This window comes from Crassostrea angulata, chromosome 8 (assembly GCF_025612915.1).
Source record: "Crassostrea angulata isolate pt1a10 chromosome 8, ASM2561291v2, whole genome shotgun sequence".
Taxonomy (NCBI): domain Eukaryota; kingdom Metazoa; phylum Mollusca; class Bivalvia; order Ostreida; family Ostreidae; genus Magallana; species Magallana angulata.
This window is the reverse complement of record NC_069118.1, coordinates 38,969,874-38,982,588: the sequence shown is the minus strand read 5'-3', so window position 1 is coordinate 38,982,588 and position 12,715 is coordinate 38,969,874. Positions and strand designations below refer to the sequence as shown.

Below are 12,715 nucleotides of genomic sequence, written 5' to 3'. Positions count from 1 at the left end.
TTTGAAATATTATCTTTAGTATTCAATTGATTGGGCACCCTGTCCCATAAATTAGATCAAAGATTCTGGCATTGACAGATTTCATTTATCACTATACATGTTTTAAGAAAATGATTTACCTGGCACTGTCCTCATAAAGAATTGCCTGATAGCTTAGGAGAGTAGATACCATTGGTCTGTTTTATTTAATTAGGAATAACTGAGTATCTTTTTCATTTTTTGGAATTCCATAAAAATTTAAAATTTAATTGAAATTTAAGATATTAAATTACTGTAAATAAATAAATGTTTAAGGTCTACATATGAATCAACGTCTCTTTTAATAGTAATCCAATCAAATTTTGCTTGGCCTTTTGGCTAATTTTGTTTTCAAACTTACCTCAGTGAATTTTTGTGAAGACCTTTCAAAGGTTTGCCTGCTGATGAGTAGAGTTCAAAACACTTGCATAATTTACGAAACACTTTTCTGTCTTTGTCTTTCTCCGAAAAATATAAGGTGAAAGTTGAGCTGAAAGTAAAAAGTCTTTGTATATCAATTTTATTTGTAAGAAATTTGAGTATTATTTTTAATAAGTTTAATGTTTTTATAAACTTTGACAAACTAAAGCATATTTCATTTGTTAATGAATGCCATTTATTTTTCTTCACCATGACTTAATACAATATGTTAATATAATGAATTCGGATGTGTTTATGTCGACAGTACATATACTTGTACAAAATAAAATAGTTTTAAGGTATTCAATGTATAATGAAGGGATGTTGAACAATTTTGAATCATTTCAAACCAGTTAAATATGTTTTGAAAGATAACAATGAAAGTGAAATGAACCAAATTCACATGACTGACAACATATAAGAAGCCGGTCATTTTACACCTTAAATTTTTTTTAAAGAGTTATCTCCCCTTGTTGAAAAAAAGAAAACTTTAACTTCGTCAAAATACCTGCGGTAAATGATTTATTTTATTTCAGATTTTAATAAAGAGAAAGTTTATGCATGTATTAACCAAGAGAGTTTTACAAATTTTAAGCTACTTTTTTACAATATCTTATTAAAACATATGTTGCCCATAGACTTCAATGCAAAATTCAAGGTGTAATTAGTTGGACCATAATTAATATTTCCAAAATTCCTTTGGTGGAGTATTTTTATTTGATAACACCTTCAAAATGATATCATGATGAAGAAAATCGGACCATTAATTTATTAGGTACAAAATGTGGTCGTTATACATCGAATACCTTAAAATGATTTTCTACATAAAAAGCTTCCCCCTGAGAACCCATTTTTTAAATGCCTCACCCTTTAGATGGCAGCTCCACTGTTTCTGTTTTACTTGAACACTTCTCAAGCTCTTTTAGGGGGAACGGTTTGCTTGCCTTTATTTCCTTTTTCAGTTCATCTTCATACGATGAAGACTTGAGGGCATTGACATTGTTTATCTTTGCGCCATATTCCCTGAAAAATAAAACCCTAAAATTATCTCTAATGAGATATTTGCATAACGTTTAGCACTCTCATCCAGTATTTCTTACGACCATTAGTCGCATTCATAACTCTGAAAAATATGAAGAGATAAGGAAGACAACTCTATTTGAGGTAAACGACTATAATAAGTTTTTTAAATTGTTGTGTTATTATTTTGCTATAGTTGCAAACACTTTAGACCTATAGACTGCTGCCCAGTGCCGGTTTCATTTATCAATAACTGAAATCTCAAATCAATTTTTAATTGTCTTTGAGTTTATAAGATTCAGCAACAACAATCCTTATTTGGCATTTCCTTTCCAGTGATTATATTGGCGATGTTCTGCATCGCATTAAAAAATGAACTCATAAATTTTGAGGATTAATTTCGAAAGAACTTCCTGGTCTACTCTGAACCTCCATTATTGTCATTAAAATACGAATCTCCTTCAATCAAAGGATGTTTGGAATACTCTAGGTTACCATGGTTACGTATCACACTTGACATAAGCTTACTTCGCCCCTACAAGTGTCAAATCACATGCCCCAAGAATCAAAATAAATGAGAGAAAACCAATTAGGAGGTAAGATATTGGTGTTATTGAACTTATCCACCTCCTCGTTTTGAAATCTCTTTTTCAGTATTATTTTTTAAATTCTCTTTCATCCCGATTAATTTTAATTCAATTTCATAGGCTGTCTTGGCCTTCTAGTGCTAGGTTATTGCTAGTTAACCATTTAATATTTCGTTGGTATTTCAAAACCTTAAATCTGAAAGTTATTCATAAATTGGCACCAGTACACTAACTGGTTATAAAAACCTGGCTATCAATTTTGGTGCAACTGACTGCACACTTGAACCTCATGCCATAGCCAAAAATGTATCATAGTATTCATTATACAGTTACGGATTCTTTACTTATATTACTTGTTTTTAGTGCGTTTCCTGTTTGTGTATACATGTACAATGTACATAATATATTACATTGATCTATCTAACTATCTATCTTGAAGAAAATTGAATAAAATACTATTTCTACTCTTCGGGTTTTCATGTTGGTCTGGAATAAATGTAATTATATTCGTTGCAAAAGAAAACATAAGAATATATACTGTACACAGGGAAACATTTGCATCCACTTTATTTTCACCATTTCGTCTTCATTGGCAGTGGGTGAATTTAAGACTGGAAAAATTTGAACTCTCTTTATACACAACTGTGTCTGGCAAATTCAAGAGGGGGAAAAACTGTTTGCGAATGTAGAAGGGCAAAAATTACACAGCCAGGGCAAAATTAGAACCATTTTTACAAGAGCTTGGACTTAGGTAGTTGGTGTCAAACAGCAATGTGACTTAGGCATGTCTATTTTATTGCTAGCCACTCAGACATGGCTCTTTGAAATCAACAATATTTGTCTGGCTTTTAAGCTAAGACTATGCAATTGGTGCATATTTCGCTTGAAACAGCATCATTTTAACTTGATTTGATGAAAAAAAAAATAGATAGCTGAAAATCCAAGGTCTTGTTAAAATGGTTTTCACCCTTAACACAGTATTCTACTTGGCTAAGATGAAACTTAAGAGGATGATGTAATCCAGTCTCTATCCAAGTTCAGAGTATTTAAGACCATATTTTGTGTATTCAGACCTGTAGCATGGATACATGTGAAATTTATATAGTACAATAGTAATATCCTTCAAAATAATTTTTCTAAAAATCCCTCATTTGTTTAACTTGATAAAAATATTCACTTTAGAAAGAAAGAGGGGAACTTTAAGGTTTTTTGGATAACACAACTTATAATTAGTATATTAATATACAATTTATTCCAGGTAAATCTAGTGCTTCTATTTTTAAAGTACACTTACATGTACTGTCTATACAAGCAATACAAGGTCACAAAATAAATTTTCAAAAATATCCATAATACATACATGTACTAATGTGTCACAAATACAATGTGTATCAGTTTTCTTTTCATGTTGATATATTTTGGATAATTGGATTCTTAGACTCTGTATTCTGCTTCAAAGTGTGCTCAATAACAAATCTTGCAAACTTTGCACTCAGCATTAATATCCTAAGACAGATATTTGGTATGAGCTGTAATTGTTATCACTCTTAAGTTAGATCTGTATATATAAAATAGTTACACAATAAGCAGTCTCAGCTAGATATCACATTAATAGATACTTGTAGATATATAAATACTTACGTAATGGTCAATCTGGGCTGGTAGAACAGGTTCTCTAGGTAGCTGTCGTCGTCACTGGCCGATTGATACGGCAGTCTGAACACTCGGGATACATCAGGGACGAGCATCTCACCAGACTGTTTCAATGTCCACGTATCCCAAGACCTCAAAATCAAGACACATACTCATTTATCGAAGATTATTTCATAATGTATTATTTCAAACTTAGTTCATTAATGTGTCAAGATCAAATACATACAATATACCTATTACGTGTATAGAGATATTCAGAACTATAGATTCCTAATTAAACATGAGGAATTAATACCCAGCACTAAAAATTGCAAGAAGCACTCCTCACTGATTTTAAAATCTCGCTTTCATTTTCTGAGAGTTGAAAACTATAAGAGATTAGAACTTAAGTTTTTCATTCACGATTTTAAATTCTTGCATTCTGATAGAAAACAGTGGGATCGGGGAATTAAGCAGTTGCATAAAATAAGAAATCTACAGAATCTAACGTTATGCTCAATGTATAACCACCACCCTTTTCACTCCCTAACCTGAATCATCCATTACTTCCCAACAAAGGAATCAATTACTGATAACCCTGTAAATAACAATCTAACAGCTTTGATCAATTTAATTAACCATTTTTTTAAAAATGACTTCATTAATTTATTACCGGTATGAATATTACCTCTGCTGACAACATTTGTCCATTTTGGATTTCATCTGCGATTCGTACACGGAACGTTTCAGTAGGAATGCTAGACCGGGAAAATCCTCCATTCTATTTACTCGGGTCTTGTCACCCGATGTTGTTTCAAACCCTAAATTCAAAAAGGTGTTAAGGTATATATTGACTTAAAAAATAATAAATTCTCGCAATCTTAAACACATTTTTTTTCAAGTTTTTTCTTAATCTGACAAGACTTAGAGAAATTAATGTTGAATTATTATCCCAAGCTCCCTTAAGGATTCTGTTAAATACAAACTTAAATAATTGTTTTAAACCAAAAGATGATATTATGAAAACACTTGCTATATCATTTATTCTAATAATCTATCCTTACTAAAATTTATATACAGCACAATAATGCATGTACTGGAACACAATAATTCAATAAACAAGTACAATGTATAAAACATTTTCTCCCATAACATACCATTATAATTAAATGCAGATACACCAAACAGGCTGTCGTCCGCCTCTAGCGCAGGCAGACACTGAGACAGGAAGTGCAAGAAGTCGGGGGTCAGTACGATCTCCTCCTCTATCACAATCACGTATTTCTGCAACAAAATCAGATTTTAAACATTACATCGTACAAAACACTGTGGATTAATTATTAGTTGTTGAAGATGAACTTTTAAGGATTTTGTTGTTAACGTTGTATACTTAAATCCTAAAAAAAAAATTCTGAAGCATGTGACAAAAATCCAATTGGTAGAGAATATTGCACGGTCACTATCTGATTAACCTAAATGACATTTTTTTCTATCAGATTATCAGGAAAAATATAAATGGATATAACAGAAATGGCTCTGTGTTTTGATATTACATCAGATTAACCGAATTATTAGATTAATCGATAACAGATTAAGTGGTACCCTCTGTATTTTAAAAAATCTTATCATTTAAATACCTTGTTCCATCACAAAATGGCTGACCTCTGATCGAAAAGACATTTTGTTTTATTAAAGTGATTTTATCGACAGCATCATGTAACTTACTCCATTGCCGAGTGGATAAAATGTCGGGATCGTGATCCATACATCCCAAAAAATCCAGCAGGGGCTTTTATTGTTACTTATGGAATTCAATTAGATATTCATTTTTTATCACCAAACTGCAAATTCTTCGCTTAATTGACATATGCACAGTTTATTTATCATTTTATCTTTCATAATCAAATAATTCACTCTTAATTTGAGTGATTTTTTCCAGGTGTGTTATTCCACCTTGATGTAAATAGTAATAGGTTTTGGTGATCTGACCGTCATAAAATTACTATATTGTAAACAATTTACAGAGTCCCAATGGTCTAATAGGAGCAACAGTAATTTTGCTTGTTGATGAAGACGGATAAATATAAAATTATTGCACAATCAGAAAAAATGCATTGTGTTGCCTTTAGGTTTGTAATTTTGATATAACAATTTCATAATAATATAAATAAAGAAATACAGGTATCATTGGATATTTTCCATCATCAAAGCTTTTAACATAGAATTTTAATACAATTTAATACTTACACTATTAGTCTGAGAGAAGAATTTCTCTATGGCACTGTTCATCTTATCTGTCAAAAAAAGATAGCGCATCAATCATACATGACTGTATACAATCATGTTCATAAGATTTCAAAAAGTTGTTACAACAAAAAAGCAATTCAGTAGCATTGTATTAAACTGAGAGTACATGAAGCAGGACTAAGTGTGTTTATGTCCAGATATCAAGGGGGTCTGATTAAAATAAGATATTCTTATTCCGCTACCACTTCTCTAGTGTAGAAAAATGGATGCAAATTCAGAACATCCAATTTTAATTAGATTCAGCTATATGTATCACTTATCAAATGTAGAGAAGTTGTAGCAAATTCAGAGCATCTAATTTTTAATTCTGTGCCTAACAAATTACTGCAGGTTTGAAATAAGCATGGTGTAGTCCAAGAATTTCATTCAATACCTTCATATCTAGCTACACTGGCCAGACTTATATTCTGGAATTTGAATAATGTGGCCAGCTGCCCATGATCCGGCGTCTGCTCATCAACTGCTACCTGAAACAGGTATGATATATATTACATGTATAAATAGAGTACAGGCATACCTGATCATGAAACAGGAGTCATAATTAATAACTTTTTTTTATAATTCATGCTTTGTATTTTGAGGTAAGCATTACATTTGATTTGGTATTCCCAGTAGCTAATTCAAAAGTAAGATGCTCGTTTTCAAAAAATTGTGTACAAAGAAATCAGAATGATACAGTCACGTTAATTTTCAATAAGGAAAAAAAACAAACAACAGATGCTATTAGTACAATTACAAGCAGCTACATGACATTGTACATGTTAACGTCCTTACGGTCACAAGCTCCGGTTTAATCCCCGGCTGAATAAGAGTTGTCTCTAGTGTCCTCGCCAGGGCGTTGTGATCTAATCCTTAAATATATCAGATACAATCAGCTCAACTTTCATTCTAAGATCAGGAAGATTTTTTTCAAAACTGTGAATTGTTCACATCACTTGTCCATTTGAAGCGGAATTTTTTTTTTAATCACAAAATTGCAAATATTTACACTGCTGATAGAAACTTAGTAAGAGAAATCTTTAAAAATTAACAAGCATTGGGGATAAAAAGAACGGCTGATGGAATATAGCTTGTAAAAATGTAACACCATGAAACTATACAGTTTGGGTGAGCTAGTACACATGATCACTTACCAGATCAGAGAGCAAAACAGGTCACACAAGTATCCAATTTGGATATAGATTATTATTTTTTCGTATTATAATTACTGTAGGGGTTTTAATTGATCTATACCTGGAATGATAAGAATTGGCGTTTTGTAGATTTCGTCGTTTTCGGTCCCCTTATCCTCTAGGGGAGCCGGTTCCAGCTTGTCATCAACTCTCTGAGCTAAAATTTTAACATCAAATAAAATTTGTAGTTGGTTTATGCATTTAAATAAAATGAAAAATAAATCTAATCGGTGGATTCTTGGCAATTACTGATTCTTTTAATCCTGGTCTTACTCTAAAAATTTGAACTTAATCTTACAAAAATGCAAAGTATAATCCAATGCGTGTTCAACAGAGCTAGCACTCGGGGAGCTCGCATAATTCCCTATATTTGCAATACAAATTTAAGCAAGTGCTTGCTTAAATTTGTATTGCAAATATAGGGAATTATGCGAGCTTTCCGAGTGCTACCTCTGTTGAGCAAGCCTCTGGTTTTTACTAAAATTCATAGCATGGTTGAAATTAGCAGTAGGTCTGTTGCTCCCGGTCTGAAAAATTTTGGATGGATGACCTGGGAAGTTTTATTGCGCCATAAATTGCAACTTTTTATCACATACGGAACACAAGCATTCAGCAGGTCATCCATTCAAATTTTTTCAGATCTGCAGCTAGGTGGAAATTGGAAATAATTCTAAAAATATCATCCAATGAAACTCACTGTCACAGAACTCGCTATACCCGTCGTTGAGCTTGCAGAACTCTCGTTTCTCCAAGTTACGTTTGCCTCCGAGTTTCGGGGCTATCTTCAGGCTCCTCACTGAAATAAGACAGAGCCAGGTTAACATTTAATTTTGTTATATTCAGTAGTATATTCTCACTATTTAACCCTATATAGACGAATAGTGAATTATTGTAATATTAGGCAGGAAATAATCTATTAAGTGGTTTTTTGGTTACGTTTTGTTTTCGTAATTTGTTATTTACCAGTGCATGTATTTAGTTTTTTTTTTAATGGGAGCATCAGAAATAATTAATTCTTTGCGTAAATCATGACTTATTATTATATTGTATGAATGTGCATATTTATATCTATGTGAAAAATAATAAATTGCAAAAAAGAGAGAAAAAAAGACTTTGACATATTCCAAAGTTCTTACAAATATTCTTACAGTAACTAAATGTCAAGAGCATGGATAATAGTCTCGGAATAATCTAAAATTCAAACTATGAATATTATATATTAAAACTTCAAACAAAATCATCTGTACAGCATGGTATATGTTACCTGGTAATTTAAATTTAATTTCATTTGTCAATGAGCAGCTGAAAGATTTTTTATGACCCATGTTAGTAAGACTTACAAGTTCTTGGAAGACAGAGTGATTTCTTGATTTGCTTTGGCCACTCTCCATCATAGGAGGCAAAACTGATCTACAATTCAAAATTTAATCAAATTTAGGAGAAAAAGTATTTCCATATAGACAAAAAGCAACTTTTTTATTTTTTTACTACACCATGGTTCTATTCAAAATCATCTTGCTAATGCAATATTTTACACTGTATACATGACAAGGATTTTCGCAATATCTAATGAAATTTGAGGTTCAGGTGACACCCGATGGCTCTTGAACTTTAATCTATCAAAGTACTTGATCCCTCAAAGCTCTTCTTTATAATTATACGATGTCTTGTACTGGTAATTAAATGTATCAAAAGAAAGTTGACTTTTTATATTTTAAATTCTATCAACAAGGTTAGGGATCTTTCAAAGTAGATCTGTGTCCCTCTCGACATATTTCATTTAATTTAGCTTTTATTTCCAATATCCTGCAGTGTTGATTGTGAATAAAGTCCATTAATAATATAAAGCATGTCACACTTGTATACCCCCTCCAACTTCTAATACCCGATGTACCATACCTCTTCAAACTCGCTATATCCCTTAATTCCTTTCTGGCCAATGAAATACCAAATATCTCTGAACCCTAAGTTCTGTATTGCACTGCTGCCCAATGAATTCATTTCTTTTATGGCACCTTGCTTCAATCTAAAAACACAAAAACCAAAAGTTAAATCTGACAGTGATATATTTTTATTAAATATCCTTAACTCTTGGGGGATTTTTTTTTCCCTGAAAAATTATATGCTAATAAAATCATGGTAACAAAAGTTGAATATTTGACCTTTAACCTACAATATTTACATTTTTCAGTGTCTTTGCCTGTGATAACACTACTAAACGTATAATTGGGGCACAAGCAGGGTTTTCTTATTAATATTCAAATACTTAATTGTACAATTGCTGAAAATTATATAAACAAAAGTAATACGGAATCATTCTTTGAATATTATGAGGTAATAATTTCAGTCGGGGTGTGACTAAATTTATCATAAAGCCCTTTGGGCTTTATTGGATTTGATCAAGCCCCAACCGAAATTATCACCTCATAATGTTTTTCTTTCCAACAAGTTTCCATATAATAGTGTACAAAGGCAGAACATTTGAACCCAAATTCTTTGTCTTTCATTGTTATGATCTTACTGTTTGGATGCATCATCATTGATGACCGCTATCACAATGTCTCCCTCATGTAACCCCTTGAGGAACTCCTCCATATCTATGCTGTCTGTAAAACATGTTCATGTACCCAAATGATAAAATCATGTTTATTTTATCATTAAATCATAAAAAAAAATTAATTAACTTTCTTTAAATTCATCTCTTTATTTCATTTCAAGTTTATTAGCTTAAAAATCGGGTTAAATCTTAAGTTTGTTAATTTTCTTTCCCTGAATTCACTAAACAAGTTAAAAATTCAAATGAAGTATGTACAACAAATTTCAAGATTGCTTGGTCATTAAAATTTTTTATCATATTGACCTGCTGCATTAAAATGTTTTATCATATTGACCTGCTGCATTAAAATGTTTTATCATATTGACCTATTGCATTAAAATGTTTTATCATATTGACCTGCTGCATAGGTGTCAAATCTGTTCACAAACTTGGGTATCCTGGATTCATTATCCAGAACCACAACATTGAAGCCTCTCCCTGCATTGTTCACATCTTTTTCCATCACCCTTATAAAAAAAGCAACACTCAGGTACAATGGGTAATTTGTTTAACAGTTAATTTTACAGTTAATCTTACATGTACATCAAAATTACAATACGATATTTACACCTAAACATGTTTCTTTAGGAAATAATGATCAACTTCTGATCACGAGCTTCTTCATCAAGCAAATAATTGCCCTTAATTAATTAAGACATAGATTATTAACTTAATTCAATCAAATCGATGCAAGCCTCTGATTCGGAAGGGTCTGAAATTTTAATCAAAGCATCAAAACCCTCGGCACAGCCAATAATACCAGTGTCTTGAAATATATAAAAACTCTTACAAAATAATATGTAACTGAATGTATTAAATTTCTTCCAAGAGTTGTCCCTCTTGATTAATAATTGCCAGTTTCATATCACACCGGCTTAGAATACCATTGATTTATTTATGAAGTCACAACTTTAACCTTATAATCTCCTTTCCATTAGCTTGATATTTGAAAATATGATTTATTCACTGTAAAGTTTTAAAAGTTTGCTATTTTCAACAAGGCACTTCAATCTGAATTATCAATAGAACCACACTCCCCATACTGAACTGCAAAATATGTACATAAAATTAATCCAGAGAACAATAATTAAACACTTACATTTTGCCGCCCACACAGACGTGTGGCATGACGCTGTCTGTGTCACCTGTGAACACCTGTATGGGGGTCCCCTCACACGCAGTCTCCAGCCCACAGTTCTTTAGCTCTGACCCCATCTTTATATCCTTCAGGGAGGCCAGTAGTTTGGAAGAGTCTTCCAATGGACCCACTACAACATGGATATACATGTGCATTTTTAGTATCATATAAATATGTTAAGTTAGTGTTGATGACTAGGAGGCTATCTTTAAGGGGGGGGGCTATTGTATGGATAACGCATGTACTCTGAGGAAGGGATTTTAACATTTTGAAAATACAGTAAAACAAGGCTATAGCGAACATGCTTCTAATGAATTGATGCTTACGGCCAAGTGACTTTCATTCCTCTTGACTTTATCACGTTATAAACTTGACCGGCGAATAACGAATTAAGCTTATAACAAAGTAAAATCGCCTATCCCTGGCACTTCGTTATAAGTGTGTTTTACTGTACCTTCTTCATGTATAACACAGGCACTTGTTTCTGTGATAAATTTTACCCTTTAGTGTTTTGATATACACATTATTCACTAATTAATATACTATAGTGTGAACTTTTATATTAGAAAAACAAGCACCTGAGTATCTTTAGAGCAAGTAAACACACATGGAGATGAACAATTACACAAGTTGCTAAATCAAAGCACTGTACTATATAAACCCTTTCACTGTCAATATCAATTAAAATTTCAGTTCAGAGATATATTTCATAATTCACTTTGACAAGTACTGTGTCAAATCCGACAACATGCCAACATGAACTCCCTTACAAAAGCTTCTTGATGTTGAGAATTCAGTCTCCATGTATCAAAAGTACATAAATAAGCACAAATACATGTAAAATTAGGTACTAGATTCTTCTTCGTTAACTAAATAGAATTATTAAGTTCAACAGCACAAATGGAATCCTCATTTCTTTGTTACAAACCTGGAATAGGGAAGCATCCTTTCTTTTCTAATGGCGCTGCATATTCCTCATTTTCTTTCATAGAATTTATCTTAAATTCATAAAATAACTGTTACAACACAATAACAAATGTCAGTCATATAATACTATACAGTGTCACGTATAAAAATATTCAGGGCTCTCAGACCATTCATTAGTACTGGGGTTAAAAATCGGGGAAATTCACCATATTTTGAAGATTAAATGTTTAGAAAATCATTACAGGTGTATATCAATTATTTCCCTTTACCAATATACTCAGAAATATTAGTAACTAGTAAAGTTTAGATATTACATAAATCATCATAATCAGACATGTTTAAAATAATTGAGTTTAACAATTTCACTTCATACATCAAGAGCATAACAATCTTCTTTTATCAGGGTTCATTTTAATTACTTAATGAACATGCAAAGTTTGTTGTCATTAATTTCATGACTTCACTTTAATTTCTTTTTGTACATAAAAGTGTATATGATGATAATGATGTTAGAAATGATTGTAAGCATCTTTTACTAAAATCGTAATATATGGTATTACATTAAATACACCACAGGGTAACTAGGTAAAATTGGGGTATTTTTTTATGATTTAATTACCCAGTGAAAATGTCTCCATGACAGTTTAATAAACCTAAAAACACAAAAACAATGCAAGCACAAAAATCCGAAATACAGCTCACGAAAAATTTCACAAGAGAGATTGACGTACAAATTCTACAGCATGCCCCTGTTTGAGGCCTCGTTGACCAATCAGAACATAGGAATCACGGAATGCAACTTTGTCAATCTGACTCGCCCCCATCACCTTCAGCCAGGTCTTGGCTTCATCTCTCAATCTGAAGAATATAAGAAAAATTAGCAAATGCATCTACTGGA

At 32.0% G+C, this 12,715-nt stretch overlaps 2 protein-coding genes across 3 annotated transcripts in view; both read right to left on the bottom strand.

The window, feature by feature from the left end:
• LOC128158441 (protein O-linked-mannose beta-1,2-N-acetylglucosaminyltransferase 1-like) overlaps positions 1–12,715 on the bottom strand; it is an 83,976-nt gene that overhangs the window by 1,195 nt on the left and 70,066 nt on the right. For both annotated transcript variants that reach the window (XM_052821289.1, XM_052821291.1), the window contains 17 exons: positions 12,549–12,675; positions 11,819–11,888; positions 10,852–11,020; positions 10,110–10,219; positions 9,678–9,762; positions 9,056–9,182; positions 8,497–8,566; positions 7,854–7,952; positions 7,218–7,313; positions 6,759–6,835; positions 6,358–6,451; positions 5,925–5,971; positions 4,835–4,961; positions 4,366–4,498; positions 3,687–3,830; positions 1,306–1,461; positions 380–508 (listed from right to left, as the gene is read on the bottom strand). In XM_052821289.1, the coding sequence (XP_052677249.1) occupies positions 380–508; positions 1,306–1,461; positions 3,687–3,830; positions 4,366–4,498; positions 4,835–4,961; positions 5,925–5,971; positions 6,358–6,451; positions 6,759–6,835; positions 7,218–7,313; positions 7,854–7,952; positions 8,497–8,566; positions 9,056–9,182; positions 9,678–9,762; positions 10,110–10,219; positions 10,852–11,020; positions 11,819–11,888; positions 12,549–12,675 (1,860 nt within the window). The remainder of the gene's footprint in view (positions 1–379; positions 509–1,305; positions 1,462–3,686; positions 3,831–4,365; positions 4,499–4,834; positions 4,962–5,924; positions 5,972–6,357; positions 6,452–6,758; positions 6,836–7,217; positions 7,314–7,853; positions 7,953–8,496; positions 8,567–9,055; positions 9,183–9,677; positions 9,763–10,109; positions 10,220–10,851; positions 11,021–11,818; positions 11,889–12,548; positions 12,676–12,715) is intronic.
• Positions 1–12,715, bottom strand: part of LOC128158443 (uncharacterized) — a 60,845-nt gene that overhangs the window by 21,528 nt on the left and 26,602 nt on the right. The window lies entirely within an intron of this gene.